At 39.6% G+C, this 18585-nt stretch overlaps 1 protein-coding gene across 1 annotated transcript in view; it reads right to left on the bottom strand.

Annotated features, from left to right (window-relative positions):
* The window catches only part of ENTHD1 (ENTH domain containing 1), a gene marked incomplete at its 5' end in the record, with an annotated part of 48065 nt that overhangs the window by 12842 nt on the left and 16638 nt on the right, over positions 1-18585 (bottom strand). The window contains one exon of the mRNA XM_081331870.1: positions 4450-4576. Coding sequence (XP_081187996.1) covers positions 4450-4576 — 127 coding nt within the window. The remainder of the gene's footprint in view (positions 1-4449; positions 4577-18585) is intronic.

Raw genomic sequence — 18585 nt, 5'->3', positions numbered from 1 at the left:
AGACTCAGGGCGGCTTACAAGCTTAGCAGTAGCCTTCATTCTATGTATATGCCTGCTTATTAGGGCTTTCACACACACACCAAGCAGCATTATTACAAAGTCAGCTTAATTGACCCCAACAATCTGGGTCCTCAGATTAGCAGGGGGTTGGACTAGATGACCTCCAAGGTCCCTTCCAACTTTTTCTTCCTCTTCTTCTTCTTCTTCTTCTTCTTCTTCTTCTTCTTCTTCTTCTTCTTCTTCTTCTTCTTATTATTATTATTATTATTATTATTATTATTATTATTATTATTATTATTATTATTATTATTATTATTACTTTTTACATTTTTATAGTAGTATGTACTAGCCATTTCTGTATCGGAAAATCAGTCTAATCGGTAAAACTCAAAATCAGGATATCATTTTTTATCCACCTCAAGCACAAACCAGAAGCGGTTTCCAAGTAGAAACAAAAGTAATTATGTTCTTTTCTTTTATCAGCACAGTCAATTTGGCCATCTCTGCTAATTCCATCAGCTTTTGTAACCTTTTTTTAAAACAAACAGCAAGTCACTTATGATTTGTGCTTCCTGCTTCTTGCAATCCCTAAATCCTTTATTTGTATACACCTAATGGACAGAATCTTGCCAAATTAAAGTTATAACCTTCTAATCTAGCAGTTATGTCTTGACAGATTCTAAAGTGTAGCTATGCTGAATGTCTTCCTGTCTTCCCCTCTCCCTCCAGCTCAGAACTGCAGTCTTCTCTCTAATGGCTCTGCACTGTCGAAACTCCCCTCCTCTGCTTCTCCAAATGCACATTCCACCTCAGGTCTTTCTCCAGAACAAGTGGGAATACCTAACTCATTCTGCCTGATCTCAAAAAAGCCAGCCTAGATTAGACCTGGTTCATCATTGATTGATTTATTTGCAACCTTATAAGCTGCTCCAATTGAACCTGACTCTGAGTAGCACCTTCTTTCAACTAAGATATTCCTGGCCTACAGATAAAAGTTTTCACAAGTTGAAACAAAGTTTTGAAAGTTTGTAGAGAGCAAACCAGTGACTCTCTTTAAATAAATGAATATTAGTTGACACGTTTTTGTTGGAACAAGAAATCACATAAAAAAAGATAGGTCATGGCTTGATTGGTTCTCCACAAACATTTTTTTTAGAAAGCGAGCAAAAAGATAACTTTGTATGAAATTTTGTACTATTCTTGTAAAAAGAAACATAGTTATTCAGTGAGATGGTTTTGGCCTATATTTACAACTTTTCATAGAAGAAGATAAATAAATGTATCCCACCACTCAGAACTATCTTTCTACTGAACATGCAATTACTATTTCTCACAGTAATTGTACTCAGAATAGTACAATAGTTTTTAGTGCAGAAGCTGCTTTTCCCTAAAAGCATGTAGAGATGTTTCTTTGTCATAGTAGTAATGTTCCCTGCAAAATGCTACATGGAACTTTATACAAAAGCATAAGTAATATAAAATACCTCCCCAATAAAAATGGCTAACATAACTTCCTTTTGAGACATAAGAAAACCTCACTAACATTAAAGAGTCTAATGAGGTAACAATGTGTTGTTCTTGTTAAGTTTTGCTATTGAAGATTTTGGCCTGTAATGTGTATTAGTATGCTGTTTTAAACGATTCTGTGGGTTTAAGTGAGTGTTTTCCCAGGCTGAAAAGACAAAATTTTATATATAGGTATATAAATTTACTATATAGGTATTACTGTTAAATTTACAGGTTTACATTCAGAATTAGCTTTGTACACGGAAATGAATATAGCAGCCTGGATATTTTCTAGTCCTCATTAGAGAGGCTGGATCTCAAAGGTCTGTAGAAAACTTCATAAGTTTACCATTTTTTATCATTACTTTTCTAATTTATTTTAACATTTTCCTTATGCTACGTAATACTGTCTCTTTCTAGAAAAGAACTATACTGGTATTACATAGTTTCTCTCTAAAATGTGTACTAAATTGTGTTCAGAGATAAACCATTAGAAACTCTTGCATTAGGCAAAATGTGCAAAGGCACATTTGCAAATGTGGGACTAGGCAAAGCCCAGCTGAAAATTCAATTCTAAATATAAATTGACTTAATTTTGAGTAGATCTGGTCCTGAAATAACTCAATATTAATTTAGACTACAAATTTGTATGTGATTATCATTTTGACAAGATAGCTACTGAAAAATATTTTATTTATTTATTTATTTATTTATTTATTTATTTATTTGTTTGTTTTTATATACCGCCCTTCTCCCGAGGGACTCGGGGCGGTGTACAGAGTAAGGTAGGTATACAGATTGAACAATAGAGAAAAACAATAGTAAAAACAACTGAGACCCCAAGAGCTATCAGGCCAGGCCGGACTGCTGGAACAGGTAAGTTTTTAAATCGCGCCGGAAGGTGCGGAGGTCGGGGGCCATCCAGATTTCGGTAGGCAAACAGTTCCAGAGGGCTGGCGCACCCACTGAGAATGCCCTCCCCCTGGGGGCCATCAGCCGACATTCCTTGAGCGGTGGCACCCTGAGGAGGCCCTCTCTGTGGGAGCGCACAGGACGGAGGGGTGTTGACGTTGGCAGAAGGTGCTCCCGTAGGTAGTCCGGACCCATGCCATGTAGGGCTTTGTATGTCATTGTTAGCACCTTGAATTTCACTCGGAAGGCAACCGGAAGCCAGTGTAGCTCACGGAGGAAAGGTGTGACATGGGAGTATCGGGAGGCCCCCAAAAGTGTCCGTGCAGCTGCACTTTGCACCAGTTGAAGCTTCCGAGTGGCTCTCAAGGGCAGCCCCATGTAGAGAGCGTTACAGTAGTCTAGGCGAGAGGTCACAAGTGCATGGGTGACTGTACGTAAGGCATCCAGGTCCAGATAAGGTCGAAGTTGGCGCACCAGTCGAACCCGGGAGAAGGCCCCCTTGGTCACAGCTCCTATGTGATCTTCCAAGGATAGCTGTGAGTCTAGGAGGACACCCAGGTTGCGGGCCCTATCAATAGGGGGTAATAACTCATCCCCGATGTTAAGGGATGGAATGATCTGAGTATCCTGGCTTGCCGGTATGTACAGCCATTCAGTCTTGTCAGGGTTGAGTTGAAGCCTGTTCCTCCCCATCCATTCCCGGACCGCTTTCAGGCAGCGGGACATCATGTCGAGGGCATCACTGATGCTGTTTGGAGTTGAGATGAAAAGCTGGGTGTCATCAGCATACTGATGGTACCCTACTCCAAAACCACGAATGATCTCACCCAGCGGTTTCATGTAGATGTTGAACAGGAGAGGCGAGAGGACCGACCCCTGAGGGACTCCGCAAACGAGAGGCCTCGGAGTCGACCTCTGTCCTCCTGCCAGCACCGACTGCAAGCAACCCAGGAGAAAGGAGGAGAACCACCGCAGAACCGTGCCTCCCACTCCCAGTCCCCTGAGGCGCCGCAGTAAGATACCATGGTCGATGGTATCGAAAGCCGCCGAAAGGTCTAATAAGACTAGGACAAAGGAATGGCCCCTGTCCCGGGCTCTCCAGAGATCATTCATCAGAGCGACCAATGCCGTCTCCGTGCTGTAGCCCGGCCTGAAGCCCGATTGGCACGGGTCTAGATAAACCACTTCATCCAGGACCTGAGGAAGTTGATGCCATAAAGCCCATTACTTTTCAATTGTATGTTGGTTGAATGTTTGCTATTGTATTCATAGTAGTGAAGAGATGAACATTTGGTTCCTAGTTCATGTTCAGAATGATGAATTTATGCTCTATTTCACATTAATTTCTGTATATCTATTTCCATCACGTACATATTTTTATGGGCAGTTCAGATCTATGGTCAAATTTCCTTTATCTCCTAGAACATAAGATTTGATGTGAAAATAAAATTATCTCTTTTGAATTCATCCTCTCAACAGTTTATTTCCCTATTAATAACTTCACACAGCTGAAGTACTACCTTGGTTTTTGTTGTTGTTTCTATGGCAACCATTTCTGAAAGCACAGAATGTGCCAAGCAAAGCTAATGTTCATCAGAACATTTTCATGCATTAAATTCCATTTGTTATTTGTGTATGCTGTAAATAAACAGTCTATTGCTAGCCTTCGGATGAGTACAAGAAGAATCCTGAGTGACTGTAGAACCTCAATGCCAAATATATAACGTTAAAAGCATTTTTATCTAACATAGTTTGAATCTACCATATCTTTCCGTGTAGTTATGTGTGAAGCTGGGATCAGGGAAAAACAGATGCAAGATGCAACCATGGAATTCACTTGCTAGTCCTCTCAACAAACCTATCTCACTCAGTTGCAGCTGAGAGAATAAACTGAGGAATGATTTCATGAAAGCTTCTCAGGGGGGAAAAATGGGAGATACATGGAATGCAATAATAAATCATTTACTCCCAATTGTCTTGTTTACTACTGAATATGTGATTTAGTACAAACTCAGTTTATTTTCTACATACCTGTATTCCAGGAGTTATTAGCAGGTGCCTTTATACCCTTTGCCAATTCCTCTTTACAGACGGTAGCTGGAAATGTTGATTCCACAGCCACAGGGCAGGATTCATCCTCGCTAAAAGTGATCAAGTCCTTATAAAAAAGAAAACTGGCCATTAGTCTAGGAAGAGTTTGGAAGAATGTACAAAGGAGAAAATATTTTGCGGCATTTAACCAAATGGACAGGAAATTAAAAACTGTACTACTGTATATATGAATCAATATTAAGGTTTCATGCAGAGATCTATTTTGGCTTTCCCATATACCACCTTCTTTCAGATATAAATATTCCTATCAATGATATTGTTGGCAACCAGCCCAAAAACCTTGAACAGAACTAAAGCTACAGCAGAGAAAGGGGAGTTGAGGGAATGGGATGTTACAGATTCTGCATTTCTAAGTTTTTGAACACAAACTGCAGTAGGGAAACCAAATGATACATTTGCAACAAGGAGAAGCCATGCTAAACAAGTTATCTTTGTTCTTTGCCCCTGAGCAAAGTTAGAATAGAAGCCAAAAAACTACAATCTCAGACTTCACCCCTCTTCCTCTTTCCCTCTGCCTTCCAGGCCAGAGTTAAGCAGAGAGAGAGAAAAAAAGTTTTAAAATGATCAACCCAAACCTCTCTTCAGGTTCTCATGGAAACAACAACAAAATCTGAAATTCCACAGCCTGGAGTGGGGTGGGTAACTCACTCACTCACACACACACAGACACACACACACAAACACACACACTCCCCCAACCTCCAGGGGGGTTTCCTTAACAGTCACACAGTTTTCATGATTCCCAGTTTCTTCCAGCAATCTCACATTGCAGGCAACTAAATTCCTGCGTTTCAGGCATTTCACACACACACACACACACACACACACACACAAACACACAGACACTTGCACATCAGCATACTTACACATTCACTTCCATTCAAACTGCTTGCATACAGTTTCACATATAGATATTTCATTTTCATGCTTTTTCCAGGCAAACCATTTATTTTTAAATAATGCCTTTTTGACCTTTTTCCAAGTCTTAGAAATAACACAAAACAACACACACACACACACATATACACAGATACCATTAAGACAACATTTCTAGGCCTGTTGCCTATCCTTCAAGAAGTGAGAAAAATCAAGATGTGATTCCAGTCAAAATGTGACATTAGGCCCTGAACCATCTCTTATTTTTCTCACCATTCCAAGCCCAAACTTAATTTTCTGGATTGGCAAATATTTAAACTCATTGATTTGGATTTTGACGCCAAAGCACCCTCCCTTTTAATCTTTCTCCAAAAAGGGAGGGGAACATTTATGGTTGTTTCCAATTTTCCCCAGCAAATTCAAAGGGGAAAACTAGAGAGCAGCCTCCTCTCTTCATGTCCAAGGACAGTAGATGGCGGCATTGTCTAACAGAATAAATGTCTGTTCCAAGAGCCAGATTAGAGGGGGGTGACTTATTCTTTGAATTTTTATTTTCTTTCTTTTCTTCTGTGGATAGATTTGTTTAAAAGATTAGCTAGCCAAAATTTTCGCAACATTGCTTTGTTGAAGATTATTTTTATTGCCACAATTTCAGTGCTTTCCAATGGGCTAGCACGTAGCCTACTGGAAGCATGGCTTTTCTTCTTCCTTTGCCTTGCCTGTTTCCCCATTGTTTAACCTGTTTTCTCTGTCTTGTCCTTAAAGGGTTTCTTATCAAGGTCTTCTTATCAAGATCGAGGGTAGCTAGGCCCCCCCTTTTTCTCTGACAGGCCCTGCTTGATAACAGCCTGAAACTCAACAAGCACTCTCCTTGTCACTTCAGAAAAGACCTCTAACAGGAATTTCTCCGTCTCATTCTTTCATGCATGCAAACACCACTCCCCACTTCCCCCTAATTCCAGAATGTTTGTTTCTATTTACCAAGTTTCTCCTGTGTTCTCGTCTCTTCCTACCTTCACTGGGATGAGAAGGAAGTCTCCTTAAACATTCAGGGTTCAGACAAACTCAGGTCTCCTGTCTGGACAACTTAAAAGTCACCAGACACAAAGGAACTGGGAGCGCTCTTGACTTTATCTTTTGGCCACACCAGTTTTTTTGCATGCCATGCCTGAAGGTTGTGAGTTACAATGGAACTCATTCAAAGGGAGTTTTAATGAAAAAACAACAACCTTGAAGAAAAAATTTACAAGTCCCTGTTCAGTTCACCAGAAATGTAAGGTCCCATTGAGATACCATATCAATCTAATCAGATAACCCAAGTGGAGACTTCTTGATCAAGCAGCACTTTATTTGATCAAATTAAGCAGCTGGGTGGCCAACAATCTGGAACGCTGGCAGAGTTACGTCCAGAAGTGCCATGCATTAGAAACTTGGTAGCATTGCTTTATAAACTTTGTTAGCCAATGAAAATCAGACAACATAGCCAATATATCATAAAGAAGACATCAATCATTCATGTACACTCCCTTATTCCCTCCTTCAGTATATCCCATCCTTGTACATGTTTCCCAAGCTTGCATGAAATTTCTCTGTTGCAAAAACTGATTACAAAAAGCAAAAAAGCAACAGTTAGACTAAACAATTTCTCTTTGTTCCAGTACCCTTCAATTTATTGGAAAAATAGGTCCACAGATGTGAAATACAGGTTTGTAACACATTTTATTTATTGATAAATAACCTTCAGGCAACCTAATCCTAATTCTAACCCTAAACTTTTAGGCAAAAAGTGACTTCCAAATGAAAAATAATTTGAAGCAAATAAGTTTCCAACATCATTTGTTTATTTCAGAAATACAACAGCCTCTCCTCTGAAATTTGGATGCCCTAACCCTGTGGGAATCCATAACTATTCACTTAAATTGAATTCCCATATACATTTTCTAAATAAATATATTTTAGAGTAACTAAACTGCAAATTTCCTGCTTGAGAATGCTTCTAAATAAAATGTTTAATTTTACCAAACTCCGATTTAATTTAAAAAATTAAGCCTTGGCTATTTACAAACCCTAGTTTCTTATCCATTGATAGGTGTATATTTAAAATGTTTAGACTATTTTTACCTTGACTTCATTTTAAAATTCCTATTTAAATACTGCACTGAACTTTAGAGATAAATATTTCTAATTATTTCATATCTAGATATCATAGCAAGCTGCTAGATCATCTCAGTTTCCCAAATCATTTCATAGACTGTTGACAAGTAGTCATTTTAGCATCTATATAAAGCTTGATTTTTATGTCTTTGCTGCTCCTTCTCTCAAGAGTATAGCTGACAGAATAAATCTTATATTAGTTTCCTGAAGCAATTGTAATTAGTTGAAGCATTCGGGCAAAAGTTGATTAGAATTAGATCAGACTAGTTTCATTCCTATGAGCTGAAACTAAAGGTAGCCAATCTTTGCAGCCTCAAATCCTCAGACTGCTCTCATGTGATCCAGATCTGATCTACTATAGACCACCAGAATTTTATGAGACTCTAGTATGACACTATAATATGTCATAATGATTGCAGCCTACCATGCATTTAATAGAGTATTATTTGTATACTGGGAGCTTTTCAAACCCTTTTCCAGTGACCTTCTAGAGTAAGCACTCAATGAGAGATAAAGAATTGCCACCTGAAGAAAAATCAATATATCTTAAAGAAATACCAATGCTTCCTCCTTAAGTAGACAAGGTTAGGGTGTATATGTGTGTGTGTGTGTGTGTGTGTGTGTGTGTGTGTGTGTGTGTGTGTGTGTGTTAAGAATTTGTCAAGGCTTTTTGAATGCACCTTGCTAATTAACTCTTTCTTTCCTGCTTTGGCCTGACTCAAGGCTTATCCACAGGATATAGTCAACTTATGACAGCTCATTATTTGTGTAAATTATTCAAATTGCTAATAAAGAATTTGGGAGGCTGAGATGATCATTTCGAACTTATTATGTTCTCATCAGTCAGTCATATATATATCATAGAACGCTCAGAACGGAGTTCCGGCACCTTTTTTTTATGGATTTTTTCAACTTTTGCACAAGCTGTGCTACTCTCTCTATTGGCTTTCGAAAGCCAATAGGAATTGCTGCTGAGTATTCCAAAAGACCCGGCCAGCAAACATTGCACATGCAAGTTGCTGCCCAACTATACCATCTCTTAGTTGTAACTAAGAGAGGACCAGGAATGGGAGGTGGGGAGCAGCACTTAATTCTGCCCTGCCGAAACAGTGAAGTCCATGTGCATTCCTGCCTTGTGCTGCACCCATGCACTGCAGCATGGAGAGCCTGGCACCGAAGCATGGAAAACATGTGCGCACCTGCCTCGTGCTCACCTTGTGTCAGCCAGACTGACCACAAGTCAGAAGGAGAAAACGCAGTGGCAAAGAAACCCCCTCCTCAAATAACTTGCATTTGTCAAGTCCACTCTGCCCTCTGTGAGACCTTTGGCCCAATGGGGAGGTGAGGCCTGACAGACACGATTTCTATCTCCACCTCTTTTTAATGGTAGTCCTGAAGATTTATTTATTTATTTATTTATTTATTTATTTATTTATTTATTTATTTATTTATTTATTTATTTATTGATGGGATTTATATCCCGCCCTATCTCCCGAAGGACTCAGGGCGGCTAACAGCAAAACATATAATAAGTACAGAGATCAAGATAGAAATAAAATTGAGAACATCTGTGCAATAAATTAAATTAGAGAATTTAAGAGATAAATTAAAAATACTAAATATAAATTAAATAAAATGCCTGTCAGTCTAGGTCGGCCTGGTGGAACAGGAGTGTTTTGAGGCCGCGGCGAAAGGATTGGAGGTTTTGGGCCATCCGAAGCTCAGGGGGGAGCTGATTCCATAGGGCTGGCGCTCCCACAGAGAAGGCCCTCCCCCTGGGGGTCGCCAGTCGACATTGCCTAGCTGACGGTACCCTGAGGAGGCCTTCTCTGTGCGAGCGTACTGGACGATGGGGATTTGTTCCTGGCAGCAGATGGTCCTGCAAGTATCCCGGACCTAAGCCATGTAGGGCTTTAAAGGTAAGTACCAGCACCTTAAATCTCACCCGGAGGGCAACTGGTAGCCAATGCAGCTCACGCAGGAGGGGTGTAATATGGGAGTATCGGGGAGCTCCCATCACAACCCGTGCAGCTGCATTCTGCACCAGCTGAAGCCTCCGGGTGGTCTTCAAGGGCAGCCCCATGTAGAGAGCATTACAGTAATCAATACGGGAGGTAACGAGTGCGTGGGTGACTGTACGTAGGGCATCTCGGTCCAAAAAGGGACGCAACTGGTATATAAGACGAATCTGTGCAAATGCCCCCCTAGCCACGGCTCCAATATGATCTTCAAAACTGAGTCGTGAATCTAGGAGGACGCCCAGATTGCGTGCTTTATACCTGGAGGAGATGGGACTGGCAACGCCATGGTGCTGTGGGAGCCGTGGGGCCTGTTCTACATGTCAGGGTTGCGTGGGGCGGGTGGTGGGGCAGAGGCACTGCTGGCGGGGCGGCTGCAGGCACTGGGCATGGAGGTGGCACACATGGGGCATGGCAGGCGGCTGACCTTCCATGGGCTGAGCCAGCTGGTGGCCTACCTGGTGCTGGACCTGCACCACCATTGCCTCGCCCTGTGCACCTACGGGGCTGCCCTGGAGTGCCTGGCCTGCAATGCCTGCTGCCACTTCAGCCTGCCCGCTGCCCATGCCCTCCCGCCGCCCCGCACCTGCATCTGGCTCGGTGACTGCAAGCTCTGCGCCATCAGTGTGCATTTCGGGAGACACATCACCTCGCACGGATTGGCCCTGAACTTCTGCACTGACTTAACCTGGTTTGACCACATCATCCCATGTGGCCTGGAGGGGCTGGGGGTCACCTCCCTCAGCCAGGAACTGTGTCTCATGGCTACTATTTTAGTGGTTATCCGGATTCTTGCAGATTTTGGACGTCTATCTGAAGTGGTAATCTTAAGCATTTTTTCATAAATTACTTAAGGATATGCAACTATATTTTCTCATATTTATCTAATACTACTTTTGGGTCTACTTTTTTCAATCCATTTTCTTTCTGTCATTAATTCCCCAAGAATAAGAAATGTAAATTGTAAGCTCCTCATAGCACAGTTCTATATCATTGTTAAAATACACTGGGTAATTATGGACATATTCATTCATATTCATAAATAGATTGAATTGTAACACTTTCCCCCTCACCTAAGCCTGTTCTCTTGTGTGTATAATTTGAACATAGCCAGGCCATTTTTTATCAGCAGTTGTAAAGAAATAGAAACAAAATGTTTAACTTATGTATTAATTACAATTTCTTTGCAATTCATTATCTTGTCAATAACATGACTCCATCAATTAAGCACATATATGTTGAAGGCAGCATATGCACTTGTATTAGACATCTATTATCTCCCACTGCTAGTTCTTCCAAAAAGAACTCAATATATGTCATACTATAAATGCAAAAGTTGTCTCCTCCTCTATGAAAGCCCAACACATCATTTTCCAAGTAGACAAAAAAAAAATATTCCATCTTTACTATACCCACCTGCAGTATATAAACATGGGGGAGCTATCCCACAATTCTTCACCCCTATGACAGCCTACTATTCTGTCTTCATGACAAATTTGATAAAACAGAACTTAATGTTCTAAGTTCATCATGTACTAAGTCTGATGAAAATAACTACTTTGGCAGGGATGAATTAATAGCATGCTTTTTTTTTAAATTCCATTTATATCCCGCCCTTCTCCGAAGACTCAGGGCGGCTTACAAGATTAGCAGTAGCCTTCATTCTATGTATATGCCTGCTTATTAGGGCTTTCACACACACCCCAGCGGCATTATTACAAAGTCAGCTTAATTGCCCCCAACAATCTGGGTCCTCATTTTACCTACCTCGGAAGGATGGAAGGCTGAGTCAACCTTGAGCCTGGTGGGATGCGAACCTGCACTAATTGCAGGCAGCTGGTGTTACTTAAGGAGGCATTAGCCCACTGCTCCACCAAGGCTCTTAGTATTTTGGGTTATAGGAGCGTCTCATTCACTTGAACCAACGTGATCATATCTTTAAAATGGTATGTACAAGCCATCAATAATGTGGTTGCTAATATAGGTAGGTCTGGCTTATGAGTTGTTTGTATTTAAGGAGATGCTCACAACAAATTCTAGTTTATTTGGTGAATGCCTGAAAGATGCATTACTTCATCTAAGCGAAAAACAGATGAAAAAACTAAAGGCAATTGTGAATTAAACTTGGATCAAATCTCAAAGATTTGCCAGACGAGAATTGGACAAAACTTTGGAATTTACTATGAACATTTGCCTTAAATACAATAAATTAAATTTATGTTAAGAATTGAATATATATTTTTAATTATATAAATAAATATATAAATAAAATTATATAAATAAAAGATTAACAAGATGAGAGTTCCGGCACCTTTTTTTTTTAAGAAAAAAGCACTATATATAGTGATACATTTCTTCTACATCTAATCTTGTTTTACTTCTTTATATGTAAAGCATTTCTTACTTATATACCATTTTGACATGTATGTGAAAAATACCTGAAATGAATTGATTTGCTCTTGTAGCCAAAAATGCTATTTATTGACAATCATTTATAAAAGTGCCACATTTAATATTACCTATGTTTCATTAAAAAAACTCATATCCTCAAATGTTGCACAACTGAGATATTTAAAAATACTTTCTACTCTCTGTAAGAAAAATCAAAAATTACAAAAGTTGGTATGAAGACCATAGTGCAAACTGTTTAGCAAACTGTTTCAAACAGTGCTTGAAACAGTTTTCTGAAGTAGAAAAACAACAGGTGTTAAAAGCAGTACTCAAGTCTGGTACAGAAAACACTTTAACCACACATATAGCTATGGGGAAACTGAATTCAGCTCTTTTAAAACCACAGCTTTTGAAGCAATTCTAGAGGCATAAATAAAGAGAAGGCGGAAGAAATGGCCACCTTGGGACCTGCAACATAGGAGGCCTGCTACAAAGCACCTCCCTTGCCATCTGCCCTACACATTCAACAAACCTGATTGCACAGGTAGGAACAGAGATCTGGGCCATGAACATATACATGGTTACTCTGTAACAGCAAAGAGAATCTCCTATATTTTTTTGCAGCCATCATGCAGATTTTTGCAACTCAGGCATGGTAGTCTAAGTGTTGGCCCTCAGTAGGAATTTGTAAGAAAAATATGGAAGGAAGCAGGGGAAAGAGAGGTGGGGGAGAGGGAAGGGAGAAGTTGCTGCCACTGCTGTTCTATATGCTCCCGTTTTGCTCCCAAAGCAGTCGTTTCTTCAATAGCCGTACCATCCACTGGAAGCAGAGCCCTCAGAGGCATATCCTATCAGGAAAAACTCTTTAACTCTTTGCTGCCATCTAGTAATGACCTATATTTTAGTGCATTCTTTGAGGGAGATCTTTCTGAGAAGAGAAACTGTGAGTGTTGTATGCACAGATAGTTGTACTTTGAATGGGAGAGTGAGAGGAAGCTTTCCCTTCCCAGAGCTATTAGTATAGGAGGAAGGGGTAGAGACTCCTGGTGACTGAGGCAGTGAAAGGACACCTTGATGGGCCTAGTCTTCTGCTGCCGCAGCATGAAAGAAGTGGCCAAGTAATCCCCCTCTTCCCCCTTTCTCTTACCTTAAAAGCCACAACCTCAATTAGGGAAGGAGGGGTTGGTGAACTTGGTGATACAGCAGAGTGGATCTGAGGGAATACATCAAACCAAGTGTCAAGTCAATCCAAAAGAAACAAAAGCAAACTGCAGTCCCTCTGAAAAGACATGAAATAACTGTAATAGGGAGTATTAATGAGCCTGATATCTGTTGGAAGATATTCTGGTAAACATGGTCTTACTAGGAAATTCCCAGTTTGTTTGGTGACACTGTCTACAGAAAAAATAGGAAAGCACCAAAAGATAATCTATTCTTGACTTGATACTGCTTAAGTAAATGGAAACAGCAACAACAAGGAAAGGGGCCATGTAAAGCTCAGACTCTTGGTTTTCAAAAAGTAAAACTGAGCGTAAGCAAATATGCAAGTTAGATTCCAGAAATTGGATTTTAATGAACCCATAGCAGTGATAATTGACAAGCCAGGACAGAAGAAGCTAATAGGAAAAGAAGCCCAAGGCAAACAGGGATTCCTTAAAGGAGACACTAAAAGCTCAAAGGCAAACCTCAGTGAGGATAACAGAAGCAGAAGCTAACACATTTGAACAAAAAGTTTTGAAAATAGAAAAGGACACACTGATTTAAGACTTGGAAGTGAAATTAGAAATGTCAATATTCTATTTCCAAGTTACAGTTTAAATGCTATCTGATAAAGAAGCACATGGGCCAATAAAAGACTAGCATTTGGGAAAGATTGGTGTTCAAAGTTAGGATGAACTGACTGTCTCAGAGCTGAAAACATACAGGTGAAACTCGAAAAATTAGAATATCATGCAAAAGTTCATTTATTTCAGTAATGCAACTTAAAAGGGGAAACTAATATATGAGATAGACTCATTACATGCAAAGCAAGATAGTTCAAGCTGTGATTTGTCATAATTGTGATGATTATGGCTTACAGCTCATGAAAACCCCAAATCCACAATCTCAATAAATTAGAATATTGTGAAAAGTTGCAATATTCTAGGCTCAAAGTGTCCCATTCTAATCAGCTAATTAAGCCATAACACCTGCAAAGGGTTCCTGAGCTTTTAAATGGTCTCTCAGTCTGGTTCAGTAGGAATCCCAATCATGGGGAAGACTGCTGACCTGACAGTTGTGCAGAAAACCATAATTGATACCCTCCATAAGGAGGGAAAGCCTCAAAAGGTAATTGCAAAAGAAGTTGGATGTTCCCAAAGTGCTGTATCAAAGCACATTAACAGAAAATTATGTGGAAGGGAAAAGTGTGGAAGAAAAAGGTGCACAAGCAGCAGGGATGACCGCAGCCTGGAGAGGATTGTCAGGAAAAGGCCATTCAAAAGTGTTGGGGACTTTCACAAGGAGTGGACTGAGGCCGGAGTCAGTGCATCAAGAGCCACCACACACAGACGGATCCTGGACATGGGCTTCAAATGTCGTATTCCTCTTGTCAAGCCACTCCTGAACAACAAACAATGTCAGAAGTGTCTTACCTGGGCTAAAGAAAAACAGACCTGGTCTGTTGCTCAGTGGTCCAAAGTCCTCTTTTCTGATGAGAGCAACTTTTGCATCTCATTTGGAAACCAAGGACCCAGAGTCTGGAGGAAGAATGGAGAGGCGCACACTGCAAGATGCTTGAAGTCCAGTGTGAAGTTTCCACAGTCTGTGTTGATTTGGGGAGCCATGTCATCTGCTGGTGTTGGTCCACTGTGCTTCATTAAGTCCAGGGTCAACGCAGCCATCTACCAGGAGATTTTGGAACACTTCATGCTTCTTTCCGCAGATGAACTTTATGGGGATGCTGACTTCATTTTCCAGCATGACTTGGCACCTGCCCACACTGCCAAAAGCACCAAAACCTGGTTCAATGACCGTGGGATTACTGTGCTTGATTGGTCAGCAAACTTGCCTGACCTGAACCACATAGAGAATCTATGGGGCATTGGCAAGAGAAAGATGAGAGACATGAGACCGAACAATGCAGAAGAGCTGAAGGCTGCTATTGAAGCATCCTGGTCTTCCATAACACCTCAGCAGTGCCCCAGGCTGATAGCTTCCATGCCACGCCACATTGAGGCAGTAATTGCTGCAAAAGGGGCCCAAACCAAGTACTGAGTACATATGCATGCTTATACTTTTCAGAGGTCCAATATTGTTCTATGTACACTCCTTGTTTTATTGATTGCATGTAATATTCTAATTTTCTGAGATTGTGGATTTGGGGTTTTCATGAGCTGTACACCATAATCATCACAATTATGACAAATCACGGCTTGAACTATCTTGCTTTGCATGTAATGAGTCTATCTCATATATTAGTTTCCCCTTTTAAGTTGCATTACTGAAATAAATGAACTTTTGCACGATATTCTAATTTTTCGAGTTTCACCTGTAGCTATGAATAATAACAGCCTACCTAGAAAACAGCCTGCTTGGAGAAAAAGTACTTCTGGGCAGAACACCTTAGAATTGCCATTTCATTGAAATATACATGCCTGTTGCTTTAAACCTTATTTCCAAATATATAAATTTACTATTGTAAAATCACTGTAAGCCTCCCATGTGCTCTACTCCAAATGAAACATAGACTTGGGTAGTATTGCCCTAAAAATTCTTATTACTCATGGAAGTGAAGTATTTGCAACATTGGGAGATATCTTGTTTTACCACCAGAGGCCAAGTAGCTATTTTATGAGTTGCTGTGGAAATTATCATGACTTAAGAAAGATATATACAAATCTTCCGGTCTACTCTCCTCAGATGGAACAGAGTATATCTCTTCTTTTAAACTTGTATTGCTTCTCTATTCAAAACATTTCAGAGTTTTTAGTTCAAAATATCATATAATGATTTGTTCCCCTCAGCAATATTCCATTTGCTGGTGGTGGTAGGCCCTCCTTTGCTTGAATTTTTTTAAACAGAAGTTGGATAGACATTTCTTAGGAATGCTATAGAAGTGAATTATTGCACTGGGCAGGTGCTTGAAGAGCTTACAAAGTCTTTTCCAACCCTTTTGCATACTGTGATTCTGTGACAGAGACTGGATAGATGTACCGAGATAACCAGGAACTGCAGAGTATCAGAAATGCTAATGCTCGCAGTGATAAGAGGTTTTGATGAATGCTAAGAACATTCTGATATGTTCGACTTAAATGGAAGAGAAATGAATTATTAGCTGCTCACTGAAGATGGCAAAACGTTAAAAGACAATGGAAGTTGGAAGGTTTATCTCTTATTTTGGCTCAATCTTTTTCATCAATAGGGTGTGTGTTCCATATGTAATCATGAAAACACACAAAGGGGTAAGACTAAAACTTGTGATATTATAATTAATGAATTATAATGAATTTCCAACAGACATTTGTGCTCTGAATCTAATTTCAGATACTGAGTCAGCTACATATCTAGAGAAAATGTATCAAAAACAGATTTCTTACATTCCCACTGTAACACTGGGCTGAGCAGAAACTGGGTAGTTCATCACTGGGTACTTCTGCCTTGTCCTGCAAGAGTTCAAACTGCTTTTGAAATGATTACAGGGTAAAAGATGTGGTGATGTGAAAATGTTTTTAGATTTTTTTTCAAAAAAAACCACACACACACCTGAATTAAAAAAGAGGGAATATATCTGATATTCCAAAGCACATGGAAGTAAATTAGAAAGGCAATTTCCATCTCATTGTTTATGTATCATGATAGTAAAACAAAGCCAGCCTAAAACTTTAATAATTACTTAATGAAATAGTTTGCATATAGATAAGTAATTGAATAGACATTTAGAAGGATAAAGAATAACAATCTTGCCTAAACTCTCATTATATCATTTCCTAATTTTCTCATTGCAGTTTCTATTGTGCTTTGAATTTTTTCCAGAAAAAGAAAGGATCAGTACAGCATAGAAAAATATCAAAGAAAAGAAGAAAGGATAGATGCACTATGACTATACTTGAGGACACATTTATAAAAAAAATCCTTGGAACAAATATTTTAGTTGCTATAGCATAATAAGCAGATATTTATGAAGGACATGACTGGAATGATATGGACATACAGACATCTGAGCCAATTTCATTAAGATGCTGATGAAAGTTTTTCTGCTTACATCCAGTTACAGTACCTTGGAGCATTCATCCTTTTCAACCTGAGGTTCTAAGTGTATCCTTATTAAAGTAATAATGATCAGTATAACTGTAAGGTTAATGACATTCATTTTTGTTTACTGCAGATCTGGTTGTAATTATTCATGCCTTTGCCATCTGCATATTAGACTAACTGCATTATGCAAAATAATCCCTGATAGGCCTTAGAATCAGAAGAAGGAGTTAAGACAGGCAGACAAAGGAAGCCTGAAAGAAATCAGATGGACTCTCACCAATTCTCCTTTTTTGATTCATCGCTCACTACTGAGTCTGGCCCCTCTACAACTATTACATAGACAAGAGTTTTCCCCTCAGCAAATCTCAGGACTTTTTGACATAAAAAGATCACAAAAGTTTAGAGGAGTCTTCTGCAACTAGGTGCCAGTCAGATGTCTCCGACTACCATAGTGTCTGCCCAGCAATTTCTGCATGAGTAATTATGGGATTTTCTGGAGTCACCCCAAATTATTGCATCAAAATGACCAATTTACTTCAGTGATGGCTGGATGTTGTTATGAAGAAGCTGTAAGATCCTTATGCACAAGTGACCTTACAGAAACCACTACAGCAGCGGTTAATCTGAAGATTAGCCAATTCCCAAATAGTTTTTGATAGCCTGTGCAACTTTTAAAAAATTTGAGCACTCAAGCGGAAAACTATTAAACTTTTATATAGTGTCTTCACCTACAATAAGCAAGCCTATATACAGTACTGGATCACCAAGAAAGACACAAGTAGCTCACACATTGGCAGTTAAATCCCTAATTATAGGAACAAGAAATGAATGCACTATCTCAAGTATTATGACACAGTACATTATCTGAGTAAACATTGACATTAATGACAATTAAAGTGATGCTTAATTAGTCAACAACAGTGACTAGAAACTATGAAGCACTCACATAAGTGATAAATATGATTAACTATAAAAAGGGAAGGATGAAATGAGAAAATATGCACAGGATTGAAATCAATACTATATTAATTAAAACGCAATTTAAATAGCTTGTCTCAACAAATAGCTGAGGAAAGGAGGGAAGCGAAAGGCAAGGGAGAAAAAGAAAGATATGCCCAATTGAATGCAGAATTCCAGAGAATAGCTAGAAGAGATAAGAATGCCTTCTTAAATGAACAGTGCAAAGAAATAGAAGAAAACAATAGAATAGAGAGGACCAGAGATATTTTCAAGAAAATTGGAGAGATGAAAGGAACGTTTCATGCAAAAATGGGCATGATAATAGACCAGAATGGCAGGGACCTAACAGAGGCAGAAGAGATTAAGAAGAGGTGGCAAAATTACACAGAAGAACTATACAAGAATGAGCTTAACGTCCCTG

Source organism: Vipera berus, assembly GCF_964194415.1.
Source record: "Vipera berus genome assembly, chromosome: 6".
Taxonomy (NCBI): domain Eukaryota; kingdom Metazoa; phylum Chordata; class Lepidosauria; order Squamata; family Viperidae; genus Vipera; species Vipera berus.
Note: the sequence above shows the minus strand (reverse complement) of the source record. Positions and strands in the feature narration are given on the sequence as shown.